The sequence below is a fragment of the Lethenteron reissneri genome, chromosome 37 (genome assembly GCF_015708825.2).
Source record: "Lethenteron reissneri isolate LAM-NWPU_2019-01 chromosome 37, ASM1570882v1, whole genome shotgun sequence".
NCBI classification, from domain to species: Eukaryota; Metazoa; Chordata; class Hyperoartia; order Petromyzontiformes; family Petromyzontidae; genus Lethenteron; species Lethenteron reissneri.
In genome coordinates, this window is record NC_083815.1 from 4,478,993 (window position 1) to 4,504,163 (window position 25,171).

At 48.6% G+C, this 25,171-nt stretch overlaps 1 protein-coding gene across 2 annotated transcripts in view; it reads left to right on the forward strand.

The window, feature by feature from the left end:
* Positions 1-396: 396 nt before the first annotated feature.
* Positions 397-25,171, forward strand: part of LOC133351340 (protein kinase C-binding protein NELL1-like) — a 116,458-nt gene continuing 91,683 nt past the window's right edge. Inside the window, exons 1-4 of one of the 2 annotated variants that reach the window (XM_061566459.1) lie at positions 397-616; positions 5,484-5,612; positions 17,748-17,898; positions 22,958-23,140. In XM_061566459.1, the coding sequence (XP_061422443.1) occupies positions 508-616; positions 5,484-5,612; positions 17,748-17,898; positions 22,958-23,140 (572 nt within the window). In that variant the 5' untranslated portion in view covers positions 397-507. The remainder of the gene's footprint in view (positions 617-5,483; positions 5,613-17,747; positions 17,899-22,957; positions 23,141-25,171) is intronic. The other variant, XM_061566458.1, reaches the window with a different exon arrangement.

A 25,171-nucleotide genomic window follows, 5' to 3' on the forward strand; every position in this document is an offset into this window, starting at 1 on the left:
CACACGTGCACGCAGAAGCCCCTTTCTGAGTCTCCACCAATGTCGCGTCTATTGGCTTTCCAGACCGATACGAATTTTGTCATTCTGTAATTGGCGAACGTGTTGGTACAATGACACTTCGCAGTTAGGAACATGTCCATTTGCTTCGCATGCAAAGAGCAATGCGCGCCTACACCTCTGCTTGAATGCTTGTTGGGAGAGATAGGCGGAGGTGGGGGGGGGTGGGAAGAGTTACTGCTGCCTAGGAGATGGTATCTCCCGGAGCATTCGGGAAGAGCTATCAGCCGTTGACCACTCGTAGCGAACGCCGGGTGTGCGGTAGGAGACACCTCATGCACGCTTGAACCTCCCCCTATTCCTCCTCCTCCTCCTCTCCTCCATTCTTCCCTCCCTCCCTCCCACAGACCCTCCCTCCATCCTCTCTCCTCCTCCTGCTCCTGCCGGGGTATCTCAGCCCCTGTGTTCGCTCAGCTCACTGCGCTGGCGGACTCGATAGCTTACTACCGTATGCGCTCACGGCGAACAGAGATTCGCACAGGCAGCAGCAGCAGCATCATCGCCATGGATGTGTTGGTTCTTGCTCTAGCGTGCAGGGTATTCCTGTCAGCGCACGCAGGTGAGTGTGAGGATGATGGTGGTGGTGGTGATGCGCTTTTAATTAAGTACTGCTTGCTAACACTGATGCGGTTGTGCTATCTGTAGCAGCTGCTGCTGCTTCTGTTGATGATGATGATGATGGAGAGGATGCGTTGAGTTGTGATGCGCGTTATAATGCAGGAATAGCTTGGGTGTTGAAACGTGAATGCAGGGGTGTTGGAGAATATCTATTTTTGTAATTGATAACTGCTTTGTGATGTGGGTTTCGCGTGCGAATGAGCAAACCTAATTCTGTCTCTCTCTCTGTGTAGATGTTAATTTACGTGATATTAAGTAAACTTGTGTTTGCTTACGTTACTCAACGCTCCACTATAACGGGTGTGTGTGTTTTTTAAACATGCAATATTGATTGCTTTTTTTGCGTTGACCTAGGGCTCCGATTTGTATATGGAGTGCTCCTGTCAATAGCATCTGGCAAACGCAAAACATAATTTCCTTAACAAGCTTTGACCTGATAACGAGAAGGGAACTGAATGTCAAAATCGATCCGAAGATTTGCGCGCTCAAAACCAACGCCGCTGGATACAATTGGTCTGAGAATCCTCGATCGACTGTTGGACTAAAATGAACAAAAAAATGTGCGGTGAGAATGACGGAGGGATATTTATTCATCTATTTAATCGCTGTGCTGCGTGTGAACGCGGGTGGTAGATCCAATGATTCCGCCGATCCGTCTTGATTCATCTGTTGTGTTATCTGTATCACCTGCGCACGCAACTCGGCCGCGAACTGTCAGGGAAGGCGAACGGCGAGTCCCGACTAAGTAGATGTGCGGTCTGTAAAACAACAGCAGTCGTGATTTTTCACGGCATTAAACAGTCCACGGCACAGTAAGGCATCCCTTGCTCAGTGCTTTGTTAATGCCCCCCTGCTCCCCCCATTAATCATCAGCGCGCGCACAAGGTGCATCGGATTATTCTCTCGGCACCTTGCCTCAAGAGTGTCGAGTACAATATCCGTCGCCGTCTCTGTGTGCGTGTGTGTGCACGTGCGTGTGTGTGTGCACGTGTGTGTGCACGTGTGTGTGTGCGTGTGCACGTGCGTGTGCACGCGCGTGTGTGTGCACGCGCCCACACACGCGCGTGTGTGTGCACGTGTGTGTGTACGTGGTGCTGGCCACCCACCCCCTCGTGTACCGTTCCGGCCTTCATAGGTGCTCGCTAACAGCACTTGCCCCTACAGTCTGTTAAGGCTATATGGGGGATCTTTGTGTGTACGTGTGTGTACGTGTGTGTGTTTGTGTACGTGTGTGTGTACGTGTGTGTGCTCGTGTGTGTACGTGTGTGTTTGTGTACGTGTGTGTGTACGTGTGTGTGTACGTGTGTGTACGTGTGTGTGCACGTGTGTGCACGTGTGTGTGGAGCGGTAGTGTAAGTGGTTAGCGCGCTGCACTACGAACCCGTCGACCCGAGTTCGATTCCCGCTCACGGCCAACACCAGTGACGATTACTTTAAACCGGTCTTGGGCCTCCCCTAGGTCGACTCAGCCTCAAATGAGTACCTGGTGCGGTGTGTAAAAACATCGCCACTGGGGAGACAAAAGCGGTCGGGCGTAGTGCTGGCCACCCACCTCCTCGTGTGCCGTGCCATGCCTTCATAGGTGCTCGCTAACAGCACTTGCCCCAACAGTCTGTGCAGCCTATACGGGGGATCTTTGTCTTTGCTCTATCGCGCGCCTTCGGGTTGCACCCACGCGGCTTGCTGAACGTGATGTCCCCGACGTTTTTCGCTCCACGTCCCGGAGAAGCCTTCCAGCACGCGCAAGCGAAACGTCGGACGTCGACGCCAGCGCAACTCGACAGAGGCTTCGCAGTCGAAGCGATACTGTCCGTGTACCAGTGTGCAGTGCGTAACGGGGATAGTGGCTCACAGCGACAGCACGCTCATGACCAAATCAACTGGGAATGCGCTCGATCTCGCCACACCTCGGAAGCTAAATCGGGGGTGCCGAGTCTGGGACAGCACTTCGATGTGCGACCGCCCCGCATAGCACGGGTGTCGATAATATAGTAAGTGGGGAGGACACGTTACGGGCAGCAGAAGTGTGCAATAAAATGCAATGTTGTACGGTGCTTCTACGCTCCCCGCCATCATCCACCCAACAGTGACCATCGTGATAAAGTACGGTCCCTGGGACCCGCACGGCTTGGAGAAAGGCCCTCATCCAAACAGTGAATCGATTGACTAAAGGGGCTGCACGAATGCTGCGTACGTACCGTATATATATATATAAATAAAAAATATACGGAGCTTAATTTCTCATGGATTATTTTCCGGACTTGCACAACATCGGAAATTTATCACCGAATATAACTCGTTGGAGCCGCTCCCGCATGGAATATCTGCCGCGTTTAAGCAGCCCACTGGCGGCGCGACCCGTATCCACGTGGGTGGCGGGTTCCTCGGGCATCGCCATGGAATCGTTCTCAAGTGGATTATGCATGTGCACTGTAGAAGATGTGCCGCGGGACTTGATGCGTTGAAGCGATGGGGCTCATCGTAGATGCGCGTTGTTTTATCCAGGTGGCCTTTAAGCCCCGTGATTTGGCAACATAAGATTGGGAAACCAGACACGCATAACGGCAGACCGTTTGGTGATTGGCGACTGTATCCGTAATTAAGAGTGAGAGCCAATTTAGTATTTCAAATTTTTTTGGCAATGCAGTACACTCCTGGGGTGGGTGGCACAGCATATGCCACGATCCGTGGCCACGAGTCGAACTTAGATATGCATGTCCATAGCGTGCTGCGAATAACACTGCCCTGCTGCTCTTACAAAAATATATTTTATACTGCCAATTAGTTACCCAGAAAGGCCTCTCTGAGGCTAGAGACTTGCAGGAGACCATACTCTTTGGTTCTTTCGGTAAAGTCACCTAGATTAGAAAATGAATAGATCACGACGTTTCGATCGCAACACAAGCAACCGTCATCAGGTGAAACAAACACAGCAGGAGAACTGCTGACGGAGGAGGAGAGTCCTGCATTGGGATGTTGTGGCCAATGTTATTAATTCATTCGTGTTTGGCCTGTGATATAAAATCACAACACCCGAAGAATACCCACCACATAAACGAGGGGGTGGCACCACTCATCACTGCCATCAATTAACCACATTTGGAGTATTTGACTGCGATAAATTGCCGCATTATGGTAAGTCACTTCGTTGAGCCATGATTTGTGGCCAGGTCGCTTTAAAAAAGAGCTAAATAGCTCAGTGGGCCTTACCTGGTAAAATGAAACTCGTAGAATCGCCTGTACAACACCTAATACGTCCTCATGAATCACCCAATCAAGTCCTAATTATTAACCAGGCTCAAACCTACTGAGTATGCCAGGTCCAAGGTTGACCAGCTACTAGGCAAACAATTGACCACCTGGAGTGGAAGAATAGCCCAAAAATATCCTCAGTTGAGCTCCTCCTAGTGGGTGCTCTTCTGCCAGCAGTTGCGTAAGCGAGCAATTTCAGGGCTGCGCTTTCACCTTTGTACAGCTTTTTATATTCGTTATATAAGGAATTAAAATTAAATGATTAAATGCACTTCACGAGTTGCATTTTTTTAGCAGCGAGCTAAAAAACCCCGCTGGAATTCGATGGAGGATGAACACTTAGCGTTATGATCAATTACATTAATGGATGTGTTCATGATTGATAATTTTTCGCTGTATTGATTAGTGGAGCAGGCGCATTGCACGGCAGGAGCGTGCACATTATTGTTAAGTGCACAGGTAGGAGGCTGGAGCAGTGGAAAGAAAGCGATTAGAACCAGCGGCGGGCACGCATTATATTTAGACATCTTTAATTATCTTAATGGAACTTGATGTATCGGGGCAATGCTTCAAGTACAGAGTGCACGCGTTAATCTGTTCACACGTTTTAAAATCAATCTCACGCCAAGAAGACCCAACGCCAAGTCTGATGCACAGCCTGGATAGGCTGTTAGCGAAGTTCTATTCAAGTCGGCACGCGTGCCACACCACACTGGTGTCATGGTGGTGGCGAGGCAAGCACCACGCACACGGAAAGTCCCAGTGGCATGTGTCTCTCCAGAGACTCGGCGCCTTTACAAGCCGCCGAGTGCATGCGCCTATCAGAGAGGTAGAGAGGTCCAGGCCCAGGTTGAGATAGCCATTGGCTAATCTGTGTTCACTGCCAGGAATCGAACTGGGGTCCCAAGTGCAGTCAATGAAGCATGGCTCATCATTCGCAATTCATCTCTCGACTTAATTTACCGACTAGAATCGTGCCCCACAAGGCCCAGGTTTGAGTGTTCCTTCTTGATTTGAACTTTTCGTCACTGCAAGGATTTATACTCTTAGGTTTTTTCGGTAAAGTCACGTAGGTAAAAAAATAATAAAATTAAAATTAATAAAAATAATAATGAAAATAAAATAATAAATCACGACGTTTCGGAGGCAACACAAGTCTCCGTCATCAGGTGGGACCGTCACAGCTAGATTGACTTGATACAGTAAATCTAGCTAGATTTAGTAAAGATTTACTGTATCAAGTAAATCTAGATAGATTTACTGTATCAAATTCAGATTCCAAAGAACACAGGATGAGATGTTACTATCCTTTGTGCAAGCACTTCCAAGAGTTCATGAACAGTGAGCCTGGTGAAAGTATAAATCGAGCTGTGCCTCCGAAACGTCGTGATTTATTATTGGATTTTTATTATTACTTTTATTAATTTAAATTTCATTATGTTTTACCTACGTGACTTTACCGACAAAACCTAAGAGTTTTAGTGTTCCTGCGGCTTGATTGCGACTCGCCGCGGAATCGTCACCACATTTCTTTGCCGTTCTTGCTGCTGCTCCAGCACTTGGGGTGGCGGGCGACTCCACGCTGCAGGTGGAGGTCATGGCCGAGATGGGACTCCACAACGAGACTGACGGCGTGCAGTCGGTTCACGGCCTCTACCCCAGCAGCGGTGCCTACCTCTTCCAAGGTAAGGGATCCACAAGACACTCGCCGCTCCTGTGTGCACACCCCCCCCCCTTCTCTCTCTCTTATGTATGGCGTTGGAGGAACAGCTACGTTGGCCTCGGTAATCCATTCAACGCCGTCAGGATTTGATTGATGCACGGGTATGGTGTTCGTGCCTCTTTGTATCGTAACCATTTATGGGGCAGTGTATGGATGTTGAACTTTTTTCGCACCGCATCTAGCCAACCGTGCCAATCGGAGGTGCGGGGGTGGAAGGACATCGAAACTACGCAATGGGCAGATGCGCATTACGAACCCACCACCTCTATCGCTGTTCACCACGAGACCCACGTGGCTAAACCGTCATCCATCAGTGGCGTTGCAGCGGGTTAGCGCGCCGAGCCACTTGCACACCAGCATCGGTTTGATTTCGAGGCCACGGCTAACGTCAGTGGCGGGTGGTTATCCGATCCGAGGTGATCTCGATCCTTCACTAACCAGCGCGGTGGGTGAAGCGTTGTCGAGCAAACCCGAGCGAGAGGAGGCCGTCGTCGATCAGTAAGCCTTACAATGGGACGTGAATTGTGTCGTGTTGTGTTGTGATCACGTGGTGCCGCCACATCGCCGGGCGTTTGCGTGGAACTACGCGTGGGCAAACGTGCCCAGTTTCATTACTCGAAGGCGTTGCTTTTACGGGGTTTCCACAAAAGGTCTCATCCATTATTGATGCATTATAATTGGACAGCCATTCGAAGTGCATCGTTGAAATGTTGCCAGCATATTCATTAATATACTTGAGCTTCCATTAAACATGAAACACTCGAGTAATCCTCAACAGCACGGTCGACAGGAGCGTCGGAAACAATCGCAGCAGAGATATTGGGGGGAGCACATGGGACTCTTTCGAAATCTCGACATGATGCGTCTGGCAAGTGCCTTAGCGGACGCGTCGAGGTTTCAACAACTGAGACTGTATATAGACTCATATATAGGAGGTAATGAGTTCAATCCCAAACCTGACCTCTGTATAATTTGATTTTGCATGTCCTCTCCCGTGGTCGCGTGGATTTTTCTCCAGGTGCCGTGGTTTTGTCCCTACACATTTAGAAACATGTGTTTAAAATAGTTGGCAGATATAAATTTGGATATAAATTTGCACGTGATCATTCGCTTCGTAGATCTATCACGTGTGGCCAGGTGGCTTTTGGAAAAGAGCTCAGTGGGCCTCACCTGGTAAAATAAAAAAAATAGTTAGATAGTTTACACATCACATTTTTCGTGATATTACTCTCTAACATCGGTGGTTCTGCTGAATTAATGTATGTAGGTTGAACTTCTTTCGCACCAAGCGTCAAGTGCCTTCTTCGCTCAAGGCGCTTGACATTGTTTCAAAAACGGTGGCTGAATAGGGTGATTTTTTATGGCAGGTGCGTGCAAGGATTGGGGAATGAGTGACAATCATAGAGGGCACTTAGGGATCACGCCAAAGTAGGGGAGGGACGGGAAGGAGTGCAGGGGCAAATGACGAGAATTTCGTAACGCAAGAAGAGTGGAGGCTTTAAGAGAGAGAGAATCAGAAATGCGTTTGGCACGCTTGATTCAAGTGACTCTGAATATGGCTCTGTCGGGCGGAGGAGGGCTTGCGGCACATTCTTACACGAACTAATGCCCACAAAAAAATCACCACGAATCATAGCGTTGGTCGCGAAAGCCTACGTATAAAATTGAGACTCGTATGAGAAAGCCTACGGACTACCAGGCGTGTGAGAGTGTGTGTGCGCGCGCGCATCGTTTCGTTGACCTTGCTCAAACAGCAGTCTCATTATAATTCTTCAATAATGAATGACACCTTTATGCACACCCTGTACGCACGCATACGGCATGTGCCGTTCTCCAAGACACACAACAGAACATTACTTTCCGTGCATGGAGTCTGCAGAGAGGCACAGTTCATACATGAAGTGTTAATATTTCGCCATCTCGATGGATTTCGTGTTCGCATAATAGGCAAATAGCGCAGCTGCATGACGTGTGCGGAGAGCGGTTGTACGTTTTAAGAAAATCCAATTCAACTTGCCGGAGGCTGTAGGGTTGCTTATTTTGTGTGAACCAGTTCAGGATATTGTAGAGTTTTGAGAGGGAAGTTGTCGTCGGGGAACATCTGACAGGCTCACAGAGTTGGACTAAGAGAACATTGTGATCGTTAAAGTTGAGCGTTAATGCCTGAGGCTCACTGAGTCAGATTAAGGCGACTGTCATCATATACTTGGAGTTTAATCTTAATGTTCCATCCTCACAGATTCAGACCCGGCAACTTGAGGATTGTTAACGCTCAGTGTTATACTAGTAGGAACGTCCTGGTTACACCAGCCCACAGGGGATTATTGTGTCCGTCGTGCAGGGAGGGGCTGGGTGGGCAGGGAGGGGCTGGGTGGGGAGGGGAGGGTGGGGAGGGGCTGGGTGTGGAGGGTGGGGAGGGGCTGGGTGGGGAGTGGGAGGGTGGGGAGGGGCTGGGTGGGGAGGGTGGGGAGGGGCTGGGTGGGGAGGGTGGGGCTGGGTGGGGGTGGGAGGGTGGGGCTGGGTGGGGAGGGGCTGGTCACCCCGTGGTGCCCCTATAAAACTCAACGTTTAACCTACTCACGCCGACTTGTGCCCGCCCTCAGTCGGGCATATTTGCGGAATACACCACGCCGCCGTTGACCCTGGCGATTGACCGAGCAATCCAACGTTCCCACCAGCTCCCTCCGCAGGAATGTGTTTACCCAAAGCTCAGAGAGTCAGACGAAGGCACCTTTGCGATTCTTACGGTGTTTTTACGAGAGTGACCTGAGGCTCCGAAGCCGCATGCGGCTCTTTAAGGACTGCCGCTTCGTGGACGTTACTTATTAAGGACAACCGTCTCGTATTCACGTGCATTGCGGCTGTTGAAATATTGAGTTTTGTACAAAATGGCTGTTTTTGCTATTTTGGTTACTGACCCCTGACCATGGGAGCCCATTTCACCATGGGAGTCCAGTTTACCATGGGAGTCCAGTCCACCATGAGAGTCCAGTTTACCATGGGAGTCCAGTTTACCATGGGAGTGCAGTTTACCATGGAAGTCCAGTTTACCATGGGAGTCCAGTTTACCGTGGGAGACCAGTTTACCATGGGAGGTCAGTTTACCATGGGAGGTCAGTTTACCATGGGAGTCCAGTTTACCATGAGAGGTCAGTTTACCATGGGAGTCCAGTTTACCATGGGAAGTCAGTTTACCATGGGAGTCCAGTTTTCCATGGGAGGTCAGTTTACCATGGGAGTGCAGTTTACCATGGATGTCCAGTTTACCATGGGAGTCCAGTTTACCATGGGCAGGGGTCGGCAACTTGTGGCTCCTGATCCGCGTGCGACTCTTTAAATACTGATTCGTGACGTTATGCATTAAGGGACCACCGTGTCTCCTATTCACCACATTGCGTTGCGGCTCTTGAAATATTAAGGTTTTTTTTTACCGAATTCGAACAAAAATGTCTCTTCTTGTTATTTTGGTTGCCGACCCCACTCGTCCCAGGCTATCACAGATTCAGACCAATCCACCCATGGGATTGTTAGCGTTCAGTACCTATGCCCGAGGCTCTCTGAGTCAGACCACGGCATCTGTGGGATTCCTTTGGGCTCAAGGTTGTTGCCCGAGGAACACCTCCTGCTGTAGTTATTATATCAGAGCTCATTGCCGCGGTTGCACGCTCGGTGAGTAGAGTGCGTGTTCCGTTGTGGTTGGAGTGGGGGGCCATGGGGGCGGACGGGGGGGGGTAGAGATATGGAGGGGTGGGGGGCTGTGAGCATTGAGCTTGCGGTGGCGATTTTCACGCGCACGCGTCCGCGAAGTGCACGTAACAAGGCACCTGCCATGAATCATTTATCCCACCCGCCCACCCCGCCGCGTGAAAGGGGCGCCACTCTGAGGAGCGTGGCCTCTGCGGTGTCACCGTTGAAGCAGGGCTCGGTGGAGTGCGCAGCCTCCACCCGCCGTTGCATTGCCGCATTAAAGAGAGCGAGCGCTGTGACCAAGTCACCCCTGGAACGCGCCCGAACTCGTCAGACCTTGCTTGGAAGCTAAGCGGGATTGAGCCTGCACAGTTCTTTGGATTTCTCGGATGGGTGACCGCCATGCGCCGCTAAAGTCAGATTTGTCACATGCGTTGTGGGCAGCAGAGGGCAACATCCGTTGTTGTTCTGCACCTCCCCTCGACCCTCCCCTACACATGAGGTCGCAACCGGGTACCCGATACCCGTACCCTACCCGATACCCGGCTACCCGTACCCGGCCGGGTACGGGTACGGTTAGCCGTTTGCGACCCTGGTGCGGCCGGGTACGGGTATGGGTAGGCCGTGAGTTACTGGTGAGTAGCCGTTTGTCACTCATTTCGGGTAGGGTACGGGTACGGGTAGGGAACGGCTACCCGTACCCGGCCGGGTACGGGTACCCATTTGCGACCCTGATGCGGCCGGGTAGGGGTACGGGTAAGGAATCAAAACCCGTTTGCGACCTCTGCCCTATACCTTCTCCAGCCCGCAAGTGAGCAGAGCGGCATGGTGAAGCCTGGTCGAATAACCCTCACGGCCACGCAAGGCATGGTGGGACAGTCATCCAGCAGTGGATTGACAAAAACAATAACAGGGTGTACATGTGCGTGCATTGAAAAAACACACGCCACAAAGCATCGAGGATGCAGTGCTCTGATGTAGTGAAGCATGCTTAGGGATTAAAACAAAAACGAACTATATTTGTTATAAGCTGCCATGGAGTGACGGTGATGACATACTGGACTTGGTAAGGCCCACTTAGCCGTATAGCTCTTTTTCAGAAGTGACCTGGTCACAAATGTTAGCTGAACAAAGTGGCTTATCACGTGGACATTTATAGCAGCCACATACTCTTAACGCATGTTTCTAGATGTGGAGGGAAATCTGGCGTACCCAGAGACAATTTCACACAACCACGGGGAGAACGTGCAAATTCCAAACATACAGCAAGCATCAGGGTTACGATCGAGCACGGGACTTCCTGCATACCAGGCGAGGTAGTTAACATCGCACCACTGTGGCTCCCATTGGTAAATGGGTGCTACGATGCGTTAATTGAATTGATTATTGGATGAATTGATAAACATCCTCATACCTGCAACACCTGGCAAGCTGTGGTGGTCACGCATGCAAGAACTAACTGATCACGTGCTGGAGCCTGCTTGGCTTCCGAGATACGGTGAAATTCGGCGCGCTCAGAGCAATTTGGCTGCACTGTCGGCTGAATTCGCGCGGATAGCACCGTTCATTAAATATGAACGCGGCCGACATTCACGTACACGATGCGGCTGGAGGTGAAGTCTCCGTGTAAAGTTCCCACCCCTACCCCCCCACAGCTAAAACTTTACCAGGGTTAGCAACAGCAGGACGAATAATGTCAAACCCCAACGCGTCACGTCGGAGAGAGAGAGAGAGACACGAGTAGAAACGGGAGGGATGGTGGCACGCCGCGCTCATATTAACTCCAGAAATTTTGGATTTAAAGCTTTCGTGACTGCAGGGATTCATCGTCTTGGTTCTTTCGGTAAAGTCACGTAGAATGGAAATAATAAAATAATAAAAATAAAACGTAATAAAATAATTCTCACGACGTTTCGGCCACAACGCAAAGCAGCAGTCCTCCGGCGAAAAACAGGTCTGTCGAGAAGACAGAGTCTGAATGACACACCCCAGGCTTGGAGCGTCTATTTAAGCTGGGATGGAGGGGGAAGAGCGCCTTGACAAAAGAACTCCAGAAATGCTTCTTCTCCACCTCCCTAGCTGCCGCCTCGAACCGGCTGTCTCTTCTCTAGAATGCGTCCAGGTATTTTATTTTTTGGCGTGCGCACCACCATCGATTGCGACGGCGCTCGTCACGCCGCTGTTGTACGGCATCCGGCGCGACGAACGCGCACGGACGCGCGCGGATCGCACCGCACCGCAGACGCAATGCGCACGGACGCGCGCTTTGCCGCGATCGGTGGCTGCCAAACGCGCACCTTCACACGAGCGAAACGAGCGCTCGAGAGGGAGGATTTGAACCATAACGGACGGGCCGCCGTGGACTCGAGCGACGCGTACTTACACACACGCTCATCCATCGTTCATCACACTCCGCGCCGTAGGCCCCGCGTCCACAGCTCCGTGCAACAACGACTACGACAAAATTCTGCCAGGTGGAGGATTCTTGAGTCCATCTGTGCAGAGCGCATGCTTTGAACCCCTTTGACGCGTGCGGTATGCGAGGGTTTCCTTCAGGAACACTGGCTTCCTCCTAAATGCCAAACAATCATGAAAGAAAGATTGAATGAGAGACTCGGTGAGACCTTCCCGGGTGAATCGGGTGTTATTTGTTATAAAGGTGGCTCGTCCAGAGTCAATAGCGAAGCGATGATTTATTATTAATTCATGGTTAGCGGGAGGAGGAGGGAGCGAGGGAGGGGTGGGCCATGTCTGAGTTTGGTAGTGTAGAGACAAAGCGAGTCTGCACTTTCAGCCAAGGATGTCTGACGATGCTTTCATACTGGTAGGAACCTCCTGGTTACACCAGCCCACAGGGGATTATTGTGTCCGTCCGTCGTGCAGGGAGGGGCTGGGTGGGGAAGGGAGGGTGGGGAACGGCTGGGTTCGGAGGGTGGGGCTGGGTGGGGAGGGGAGGGTGGGGAGGGGCTGGGTGGGGAGGGGCTGGGTGGGGAGGGGAGGGTGGGGAGGGCTGGGTGTGGAGGGGCTGGTCACCCAGTGGTGCCCTTATAAAACTCAACGTTTAACTTACTCACACTGGCTTGTGCCCGCCCTCACAGTCGGGCATATTTGCGGAATACACCACGCCGCCGTTGACCCTGACCATTGACCAAGCAATCCAACGTTCCTACCAGCTCCCTCCGCAGGAATGTGTTTTTTGTCCCTGGGTTTTTGAGCTGCATTTGACTTTGTGAAAGCATTTGTTTTCCATTCGACGGTTTTAAATTCAGACTTCATTGCCTCCCTAGAATTGCCTCCTAATTGCCTCCTAATTGACTGGCAATGCAGATGTTTCTATTGCTAAGCAGCCCACTTTCGTCCATTGGATTTCACTTAAGATAGTTTTTTTTTGATAACCGGCTGCCCATTGCTGCGCTTGCAGTTCATTGTGTTCCGTCACCCATAGATGTACCATATATATATTCACTCCCGCTTTCGCATCTCTGCTATCACTGGGGAAAACCTGCTTCCAGATGCAAAGGGGCAGCCACTGTGTCGCTTCATATTCTCCCGCTCCATTTAAGGCACATTGGCTTTTGGTAGTGAACGGGCGTTTTGGGATTTAGCGAGATAAAATAAAGCAGAATAGAAATGAGTGCACCCTTTTTATTGTTTATATTCTTATTGATTATTATAATGTCATCACAAGAGCTGTGTTTTGCCATATAGCGTTAATTAGGAAATAATATGAAGACCAACTTTGACCTCACAGGCTGATGCCAGCTATTAAAATGTTCTCACTCTCACAATGGCTCTGTGATTTTCACGAAAACGTCGTAAATGCATCAGATCTGCATCAGATAATGGGAGCTGGCATGGTTGAGGCTGGTTACTATGTGGGTGGGAGACAGTCTGGAAAATCCAAGGTACGTTAGGTTTCGGAGCTGCAAGATGACCAGGCGATGGGGTTGTAGCAGTCGAATGAATCAATATGTGTGGAGCTTTGAGAGAGTCGTCCCTTGATATGCAGGGATTTTGCCCCAGGAACTTTGCTTTCCCTCCGCAAGCCAACACACACTCAATTAAGCCGTTGGCCAAACGTGCCAATATCGGGCCCTCGTGAAAAGCTCATTCTTGCAACTCAATGTGGCCGTCCTGGATAAACGAAGGGCGATGTTACAGGCGTTATACAACGCGCAACAAATGGCGACCGAGTTAATATTTAATTCTCGCTGAAATTGTCAGTGGGCACCGCTGCATCATCACCGGTGTTTGTGCGGCGTGTAGCGTTATGGGCTGTGCCTTTTAAAAGGGGCTCTGGGCTACATTTGGCTCCTAAGTGTGTGCTTATGAGTGTTGTTTATGCTTTTTTTTCCCTTCAAATGGCTTGCGAAACGATAATTGTAGCGCAGTTTCCAGGAGATCTCGGGATAATGTTTTTGTTGTTGTAGAAAATGTCTCTTCGGACCTGGATATGCGATTGTTCTCATTAGTGGCGTGCGCTTAAAGTTGGGCCTCTGTCTGTTGCCAATTCGCCGCGTGTGTGTCTTAGTAGGCATAAAAGTATCACGGAGATTTGTTTTAGAGTAGTGTCAGGGGTCACGTAAATGTAATATACGATCAGCAACAAAGGGGTCGCGCCGCATTCTCCAGTAATTACAAGTGCGTGTTTTCCTTTACGGTGATGGAGCATTGCACGCCCAGTTTTAATTTGTACTTTGAGTCGTGTGTTATCGCTTTTAAACACAATCCTCAGAAGCGCGTTCAAAATAAAAGTTACGATTTAATGAATGCGGGGACATCTTCGCTTGAATTATACTTTCAAGAGTTCAAGAATAAATTATGAATTCATCACGTGGCGAACTGTAGTGCCTTCATCGGCTGTAAATGTGACCAGAACCCATTGCATACAAAATGTACGAATTTAAAACATTGATTGTTACAAAACCAATTATATGCATGTATCATAAACTTACGAGTCAAGATTAATCTACGAATCGATGCACAGTTCCACCAATGACATCCAGTGACTAAGTATGTCGCTTCTATCCAATACAGTTTCATATTAATTGCACGTGGAAATGACAGTTGAAACGTATCCAGTGGGCGCCCGTGCGATCGTGACGTATGGAAACGCAACCTCCGCGTATCTTTAGCGGCTCGCGTTTTGTAGTTTGCAAAGTGACGTGTGAGAGACACGGATTCCCATGCATTGCGTGCGTACGTCGCCTCACGAAGACCCCCTCGTTGGAACTCGCAACAGTTCGCTCTCCGACACTCGTGTGTGGGTTTGCACCGCGTTGTTTTCGCAAGATGTCCGACGTTTCGCCCTGCGTTGCCGGGAGCTTCTTAAGTCGCGTTTTTTTTTCTCCGAGCGGGCTGTGAAATTTAGAATTTCGGACGTGGCACTGACGAGCACATTGAAGAGCAACACAGCGGCACAACCGCGATAACCAAACGCGGCAGCGTTGCAGAGTGAGGATTAAATCAGCTCGCTAAGGCGTCCCTTTAGGCACAGCCTAAATCAATAAGCTTGCTCGTTGCATAAACTGTTTCACTTCATATACTTAGAAGTCATCAATTGTGAAAAAAACAATTTCAATGCGTCGTTTTTCTTTAGGAGCAGGCTCACGTTCGCTCTCCTTTAAAATGAAAAGCCGTAAACAAGGTGGCACACGTGGGGTGTGGCAGAGGAAATCTTCAGCGGCGATGGCGAGAGCCAGTCACGGGCAAAGCAACTCGCTTGCAGCGCTTCTTCATTAGGGGCGGAATAATGTACGATTAACATCGATTAATATCGATTCTTAAGCTCACAATACATTTTTAGAATCGCATGTACTACAGTGCAGGGCACTGTGGTGGTGAGATGTTATCCGATTCGCCTGGTATGGAGGAGGTCGTGGGTTGGATCCGGAGCCTGATGCCTGCTGCTGTATATTTGGAGTTCACATGTTCTCTCTGTGGTCACGTGGATTTTTTATCCAGTTCTTTCGGGTTTTCCCTCCACATTTAGAAACATTCTATTTCATTTAGGATTTGGATAGCGGTCTTTCCATGGCATTTAGAGTGTTTGGCTGCTATAAATGTCCACGTGAAAAGCCCCTTCGTTGAGAAGCTATCAGTGGGCCTTACCTGGTAAAATTTTAAAACATTTTAGTTTAAATAGTTTCCAATTCGTGTATGTAGTGAATGCTGCCTTGGTTTAAAGGTTACAACACTGGATTGACAATCCAGGGTTCATCCGTTCGATAACCCAGTACCAGATATACAAACAATGGCCACACCCAGGAGTAGTGAATTGGCAGATTGAGTACTTGTCTTCCAAAATAATTCGCCGGCATAGAAGGGTAAGCCTCATACCCACTAGATGGGCCTTCTATAGCCTCCTCTAGTTGAAGTCCTTCTGCCAGCACTTGCAGGGCTGCACCTTTGCCTTTTTATAAATGTGGTGTATGTGATGGGTTTACATGACCCCTGTAGCCACGAACGAGACGGCCATGTCCCCCACTTTTGCTAAATAATATACAAACGTTCTCACCAAGGGACCGATTCTGGGTACCATTTACATTCCCCTCCCCACACCTCACCCCCGATTAATGACGACAATGTTTGCTTTGTCCGCGACGGCACCGAGCTTTACACGAAGATAAAAAATACATTTTCGGATGCGACGTTCCCTTCTTTCTCCTTTGGTTTCCACCCGATTGTCGCGTGCTTTTCATCTTTAATACGTTTATGCATTTGTCCATTTTTTTCAAAATGTGTTGCGATCATCGTCCTGCTTCTCTCTCCTGGCTGCTGGAATCCCATTGACGCTTAGCTACAGCTCCCCCCCCCCCCCTTTCACTGCCCCTCTTTATTTCCCAAGTAGACCAAAACGCAACAGCGCTTTCATTGCACATGCACCTAACTCTTGTTTTGCTTCCACGTGATAGGCGCCGTCTTTCTCGGTTTGCGTGTGTTTATTGTTACTGATGGACTCAAATATGCTGGTCACTTGCACCTGTACCGAACTTTTTCTGGCACGCCTCGTTCTCAAATTATATTTGCACTGGTTTCTTTTTTTTTCTTGTGTGTTGTGCAAAATGTCTCGTAAGGACCACACGCTCTGCAATACCGATATTTGTGTCTTTTTAGTTTGTTGCTGCTGTGCTCATGCACCACGGTTACCTCCCTTTTGTAAAATAGCCGGGCAACTGATTCTGAACAGGCATCCGTGTAACAAAAGAAAAATACATTTAAACGTAATTGCATCGGATATAATTCCGCTACAACCCATTACACACATCTCCTTCGGAAAAGGATAATTAAAGACGAAGCCACAGCAGTGTGAATGTGGCCATGCAACCCAAACTACGGACCATATCGTAAACCACTGCATTCTGTGCTCCTGCAACGGAGGAGGATCAGTAAAACTAAACGAACTCTTTTTCTTCTTATTATTGGTTCTTTCGGCAAAGTCACGTAGAAGGGAAATAATAAAATAATAAAAATAAAACTGAATAAAATACGATTCTCACGACGTTTCGGCCACAACGCAAGCAGCCGTCCTCAGGTGAAGAACAGGTCTGTCGGAAAGGAACTCTATCTGCCAAAGCCCTCCCGTAGCTAGCAGTAGCTCGACATGATCGTTTAGCTCATGGACAATTTGTGGCCATAGGAAATGTTACAATTCCAATAAGACATCTCCGCCATGGTAAAGGGGTGTAGTTCACAAGAACTCACATTCATCGTGGCCAAGTAGCACGTGCAATCTCCCACTGAAAGCGGAAATGACAAGGAATAGTCTTTAAATGTGAGACACGCAATTGCTTGTCCACGTGCGAGAAGCATCGTGACAGGGGGAACGGTTTTCAGATGTAATGTCTCCTCTTGACATGAGCACAAAAAACTGCGATACAAAAAAAAGCTGATCGACGCTTGTTGCATTCAGTGTCCTCGAAGGGGTGCAGATGAGGTTCCACTGCATTGGAGAAGAGTGTTGGCTTCAAGTTAACCTTGAAACATAGAACTGCGGTTTTATTATACATATCACAAAAATGTGAAGTGTATACAGTTCAGCTGGCGGGTCCTTTCTCAATCCACTGCTGGATAAGAGCCTCCAAAAGCCGGTGTCGGCCGTGGGGGTTTTGTGACCGTACTTCGCCGTGCTGGTGGTCATCGTGGGTTGGCGAACGGTGGTCCCAAGACCGGCTCGGATAGCACTCGCCGCTGACGGCGGTATCGATGTTGACTGTTGTTTCTCGCACACGTGGATTGTACTGACGCACAGAACTGGTACCATTCACGCAAGCGGAGGCGGTGACATTCTAGGCGGATTCAAGAATAACCGTGACCATTTGCACTCCGTTTTGGCCGCGCGAACCCAGTTTCGGTCACGAATTTTCTTCCCGTAATTCTCGTTTTTTTCATTTTTTTCCCCCCATCTCAGACTCGGCCAGGAATCTGAAAGCGCCGGAACGCTTACGGAGGAAAGTTGTTCACCTCCTGCAAAACAGGACGGAGTTCACCGTGTTAGCAACCGTCAAGCAAAAGCCACTCACTTCTGGAGTGTTGCTGTCAATCCGCGAAGCGGAGAAAAGGTGAGAAAATATGCGTGCGATAAAAAAATGTCACGACGTTTTTTTTGGACAATCGTTCGGTTTCGGAATACTTTGCCTTGCAGTGTGAAGTGTTGTCACTCGTTAGATTGTTACATTGCAGGGCCATGAAGAGCTTGTGGCAGCTTGGAGAGGCCTTCATCCAGCAGTGGATTGATCGTGGCTGATGATGATGACAATCGTGATTAATAAGCAGCAGCTAACCTGCTGTTTATGGAGTCAAATGTTCTACAGGGCAATCAATAATCACTCCCATCCTCCAAGCCAACGCATCAGGGCGCCACCGTGGCGAGAAGTTAACTTCCTCGCCTGGTATACAGGAGGTCGTGGGTTCGATCCCGATCCCGACCTTGATGCCTGCTTTATATTTGGACCTTGCATGTCTCTCTCCCCATAGTCGCGTGGATCTCTGGGTCCTTTGAGTTTTCCCCTCCACATTTAGAGTCGGCATGCCTTTCGAGTATTTGTCTGATATAAATCTCCACATCAGGCACTTTGTTGGGCCATCATCTGTGGCCAGGTCGCTTTTGAAAAAAAAGCTAATAGCTCACACTGGGTCTTACACCTGGTAAAATAAAATTAGTTTCTAGTTTATTTTATCTCTCACCACCACTACCACCTCCACCCACCTCAGAGTGTTCCTCTCTCTCTCTGGCTCAGCGGGCACGACGCTGTACGATGGCAACGTAGGTGCCACTGATTTTGTTTGTTGCTTCCTCGAGGGGCACGGAGGGAGAAAAAAAAAAGACGGCGGCACTCAGTAGGCAGCGCCAAGTATTCTCATTAATGTCACAGCTTTCGCCTTTGCCCATCGATCGTAATGATTGCCCTTTCTCAACAAATGAAAACCCACTTTCACAACAGCACCCACACTCGGACGCGCCGTGCTATCGCGATATTACGATGAATCGTTTAACAATATTGCTGCGTCGTAATTATCGTTTCCTGCCTATTATTAAGGGTACTTTATATCCTGACAAAATGTTGATGAAAGTACAGATTATAATAATTACAGTTCAAAATAAATACCTGTTACCCATTGAAATTAGTAGCTTGTAAATGTGTCATGGAGCAATAGACAGCATGGCAATTCTACGATATCATTGTCTTCGTTCACTTAATATTATTTAGTTCGACTGATGGCACGTGTGTTGTAAGCATTGTATAATGTAACGATGCAATCATTAGGAGACTCAGGTTTACGTTGGGCGAACAGCTGTTTGAATAACTTTTACGCAGTTGCTATCCATGCTTCTTATTTTGCTTGACCTCACTGTAGCCTTTGACACAACTGATCACCCCACTCTCATTTATACCCTTTCTTCTCTTAGCATCTCGGGCACCGCTCTTTCTTGGGTCCAGTCCTTACTTTCCTCGCGCACTTCAGCTGTCTCACTCAATCACGTTACCTCTCTTTTTTTTTACGATCAGTGGAAACAAGAAGATGCTCGGTGTAGTCGGCACTTTGCTTCGTTCATCATTTCGTAATTTTTTATTTTTATTTTATTTAAACTTTGCTTTCTGTAAACCCCCACCTCTCGCTCACTCTCTCGCTCACTCTCTCGGTCACTCTCTCGCTCTCTCTCTCTCGCTCACTCGCTCTCTCTCTCGCTCTCTCTCGTTCTGCACGCCGCCCTTCTCGCAGTCCGACGGCCTCCGACGGGTAGCTCATATCAGCATGCAGAGCTCCCCGTCATCTGCCACCGAGCACACGGCCTCCTCCATCGCCCACTGCTCATTGAAGGCCGGCACGGCGTGGGTCAGCCGCGCATGGCGGAACTCCAGCCCACACACCCTGGCTCCGACCAGAGCGCGGAAGATGCCCAGGCTGCACCCCCCCCCCCCACCCGTCAATGTCCATGTCCCCCAAGGTTCTGTTCTCGGCCCCCTTATGTTCTCTCTTTATATATCTCCACTTGAATCCCTCCACTCGTCGTTCAATCTCCCGCATCATTTCTTTGCTGACGACACCCACATTGTTCGATCTTTCTCCTCCTTCACTGCTGATCTTTGCCCTGCACATCTTCTCTTGTGCGATCGCCACCCAGTCTTGGATGACCTAACACTTGCTCTCCATCAACCCTCGAAAACACAAATCCTCTTCTTCCCAGTTTCACATTCTCCTTCTCCCTGTCCCACTATCTCATTTCCCCCATTATCTCTACCTCCGGTAGCCTGTCTGCAAGATTGGTGTAATCTGCGACTCATCACTTTCCTTATTTGACTACATAACTGCCACTACCCATTCCTGCCGTTTTCACCTTCACAACATTCGCACAATCAACCGTTTCATCACAATCACTGCCAGCACACTCCTCATTCACTCCCTCATCTTCACTCGACTAGACTCTTGCAATTCTCCCTCGATCGGTCTACCATCCTACGCGTTCAAACCACTCCCAACAAATTCAAAACGCCTGCTGCCCGTATCATCTTTAATCTTCCCTTCCATTCTCACACATCGCCCCCCCCCCTCCTCGTTCAGCTGTACTGGCTCCCCGTTTATTGTCGTTGCCTCTTTAAACGTCTTACCTTTAGTTTATAAATCTCTCCTTGGCCTGGCTCCTCCGTATCTCTCTTCTCATCGTCCCACTTCACATCACTGCCCGTTGTCTGCATTCTAAATCTTTGCTGGTTCTTTCCGTTCATTCTCCTCTGTGCGCACGGTCTCGGTTTTGCTCATTCTCTCTCCTAGCCCCTCGTCGCTGGAATAAACTGCCCTTGCTTGACAAACAATCACCCTGTTCGCTCCTCTCTTAAAGCCCACGTATTATATTCTCTCTTGCCCATCCTTCCGTCTCACCTTGTTGTCCTCCCCACTCGTGCTAACGCCTTCCCTGTCCTCAACTCACCACGGTCACCCATCATCAATCCACTCGTCTCATTTCCATCTTCTTTTATTACACGCATTGTCACCACCACCGCCGCCTCATTTTACAAATATCCCCTCCACTCATCTGGCCTCATCTCGCCAACCATCTTGTACCATAGTCCACTGTACAGCGCCTCGGTTAAGGCGCTATATAAATGCAAGATAAGATACCTGAAATGCAGCAAAGCACAAACACAATACAAGAACAATTCACGATACAATTGCAAAATCTGGAGGACACTCATCATAATAATCTTCGTTCCTGTGCAAATGTACATCGCATCCTTGCGTGAAGTCGATCTCCTTGCGGCAGCGCGAGTGAACCACAATCGGCCTGTGAGATCGAGTCCAGCCCTCCTCCTCCTCCTGTACACATGGGGGGCTGCACGATCAATGCCCCGTGCATCGCGTGTGCCGCTCTGCAGTCTCGGCGTGGCTCTGCCGTGGGTCCCACCGCAATTAATCAGGCGGCTCCGTAACGAGCGCTGCTGCTGCTGCTTGCTGCTGCTTGCGCTGGAGGATGGACGCGTTCTTTTGAAGTCGAGAAAGTTTTTACGCACCATCCCTCCAAATACGAAACCAAATTGAATATTTAACGCACGTCAGGAATTATGTTTGCCGCGGTCGGAATTATGGGGCTGCCACCCCCACGATTCGGTGACTTGCTGTTAATGTTACTTACTTAACGGGCAGGGCTTCCGCGGCGAATATTAGCGTTAATAACCGTTACCGCTTCGGTGGCACCACCGGTGTGCTGTTGGAGAGGAATCCACACAGATTGAACAATTGGGTCCGGACGTTTCGCTGGCCGTGACAATCAGCATCATCAGGCGCTTGCGAAAAATAATTGTGAAAATGGCCTCAGGTCCTGGGCCGAAATAAATTTGCCATGTTTGTTCATCACATGACAACTCTATCAATTGGTTCTGTCAGGTGGAGGAGGGTTTATGACACGCATATCACGAGCGCAATCTGACGCAAAAATCAATTATGAATCCATTATGGTGAATATAGCGGCATATAATGACCAAGGGAGGGTGGAGTGACGTGAAACCCATTGCATGTAACTTATACATATTGATTCTTACACACATGACTTGATGCTTACATCATGAACTTAAGAATCAATTATCAATGACTCAATGCATCGTTCAAACACTAATGGTCAGGCAGCTGTGCAGTTGTACTCGTTATCATCCTCTCCAGGGTCTTCGGACGAATAATCTATAAAAAGAGCAAATTATTTTAATCAACGTATTGAATTTACTGTACATTTCTTGATCACAATGAGCAAGATACTATTTAATTGTCGGACAATATAAACATTATATCGAGCTCGCTGTGTTTTTTTTTTAGACGTGATATTTTTATTTCGTTCTTGAGAAAAAAAAATATTACGTTCATACGACGTTTGCAAATATAACTGTTATTAACACCGCAAAATGTAACATGTTATTTGCTTAACCATCAGGAATACTTTTGTTGAGCTTTATGAGGTGAGTTTTTTTTATACTTTTGGGAATTTGAGGGAAATATAAACGTAAATTTGTTTAGCGAGTGTGTGATTCGTAAACGAGCCTGTGGCATGCAGTGTGTAGCGGCGTCCTTGCCTCAGGCCAGGGGGCATGCAAAATCTCCTGGAGCAGATCGGCTGGCGTCTTGGGGCAACTTGTTGGGCAGTCGAGCGGGACGGCATGGCATGGTGTCAATTGCTCTTCGGGTGTCACTTTTGAACTCGGCTTTTGAACATGGCTGCTGATCTTCTTGGTTCTTTCGGTAAAGTCACGTAGAAGGGAGATAATAAAATAATAAAAATAAAACATAATAAAATAATACAATTCTCACGACGTTTCGGCCACAACGCAAGCAGCCGTCCTCAGGTGAAGAACAGGTTATTCAGACGCTGTCTTTCCGACAGACCTGTTCTTCACCTGAGGACGGCTGCTTGCGTTGTGGCCGAAACGTCGTGAGAATTGTATAATTTTATTATGCTTTATTTTTATTATTTTACTATCTCCCTTCTACGTGATTTACCGAAAGAACCAATGAGATGAATCCCTGCAGTCACGAAAGCTTTAAATCGAAAAATTTGCTGCTGATGTCAGACACGAATCTGCTGCCCGTTATTCACTGAATCTCGAACGCTCTCAACCTCCCTCCCACGTGCAGATACCTGGAGCTGGAGAGCAGCGGGCAGCGCGATGAGATCCGCGTGCACTACCGCGTGGGTGGGGACGGAGGCGCCCGCGCCACCACGGAGGCCTTCCCGTACCGCCTGGCCGATGGCCAGTGGCACCGCATGGCCCTCACCATCGGGCCCTCCCGCATCCTGCTTCACGTTGACTGCAACAGGCACGTCCGTGTCGTCCACGCGCACCCACCGCCCGCTTGGGCTGCCACCTCCTACCCCCTCCCACACACACGCACAATGAGGTGCACGCAGAAGAAGTGCGTGGGGCGAAAACGCTCGATAGAGAAATGCTGAACACCCAGCCCGACGCAGGAAACGACACCATGCGAAGACTCAGCGTGTTAAATTGACAGGGTCGGGTTAAGTTCGATGGGTGCGGGGGAGGGGTGTCTGCTGGTGATGTTATAGATTTTGGGGTTCCTCTTGGCACCCTTGGATACCTGCGCTGCCCGTGGTGTCATCGTTAACGCACCGGGACTCGCAATCCAGAGGTCACCGGTTCGATTCGTCCTCCGAGTGTGGCAGTCGAAGAAATGTGGCAGGTTTCTTGAAACCACGCGGCCACCATCTCCCTGGCAGTATTAATGAGCTCACCACAGTTTTAGCTGTCGACAGGTTCAGTGTGCTGAGGTCACCTCGGGGTACTTCCACCTCTGCCAAGACGTCTGGCCAACGTGGAAGAGTAGGCCAAGGAATGTCTCGCAGAGATCTTTTCCCCCAGCAGTGACGTGAGCGAGTAATTGCAGTGCTGCTGGTTTATATCCATCCAGTCTCACCAGCTCCCCACGTGCGATGCTGGATACCTCGTCGTTAATTATCCGTGGTTATTTCGGTTCTAGTATTTTTGCAAATGTGATATACGCCTCGTGAAGTTAAAACCAACAAAACGTTTTAAATGTATGCGCGTAATGAACAACTATCCGATAGCATTTTCCATCATGTTACAATATTGCATTGCGAGATTGTAACATGATGGTAAAGAAATACTTTCATGTTCACGTGGAGAGACAGATGAAAGACGGAGACATATCGTCTGCTTATCTATTGTTTGTTATATATATATTCTCCACGACAGCGCTAATGATTCTTTTGTGCTATGTATGATATATGTGTGCGTCAAACTAGGACCCAGAGCTTAAAGAGATGATCCTTGCCTATGGCAGCTCGCCAGCATTGATTCAAGCAAGTCTGACTCTGATCCAAAATTTGAGTGTACCAAATCATTGCCACTGAAGCTATGCACTGCCAGAATGCTGTTTGGCTGATGGATCGTGTAAGAAATACTTTTATATTCTAACCTGACGAGACTTATTGTCTGTATAACCCAGACGCATGCGTTGTTGATTATTCAGTTTTGTCCGTTGTCAAAGGCAAGGTAAAATATCCTTGAGATGTGAATTCGGCCCTTGATTATTTTGTTTCCCCTGAATTAATTTTAGTCGCACCTATTTAGCCCAGACCTTTTGTTTATGATGTGTGATTGGCTTTAGACAGATTAATTATGACACACGCTTAACAAAGAGTACTATTCAGACGGCGTTACCATTTTGGCACCGTGATGGCAGTTATTTACATATCTTGAATTGAACCATTGGCATTGACGCCATTTATTAAGATAGATTGTTTTATTCCGTGAGTTTGAATTGTTCATTGTTGCCAGGTTTGTTTGTTTGTTTGTGTAATATATATTTAATTTATTTTCGTTACAAGTACTTGATCCACAGTTTTTAATTGACGTATTCCCTGCTTGGAGATGCACTCGTAGTTTTTGCAGTCAGTGCAATATTTTGTTGTTCTTTTACCACGTGTGATGGCGTTTTTGTTGTTGTTCTGAATCATATTTCTATTGTTGTCGTTTATTTGATTTATTTTGATTTTGTCATTTTGATGACCCAAGGTCAGGGTTCAAAATTAGGCTATCCCTTGATCTCCGGAGTCCTCACCTCTTTAAACAAAACAAACTTGACACTTAAACTAGACTCTTTAATTGTGGGATTACTTGTCCTCCCAATGAGGGATGCCGACTTGGCGTGATGGTCAGCACACTGAACTTGCAATCCAGAGGGCATCGGTTCAATATGATCTCCCGGCGCGGCAATTTAAATTCTAGGCAAGTTTTTTCAACACCCCCCCCCCTCCCTCATCTCCCTTCACTCACTTCCCTCCCCCCACTGCCTCTTTTCACTCGGCAA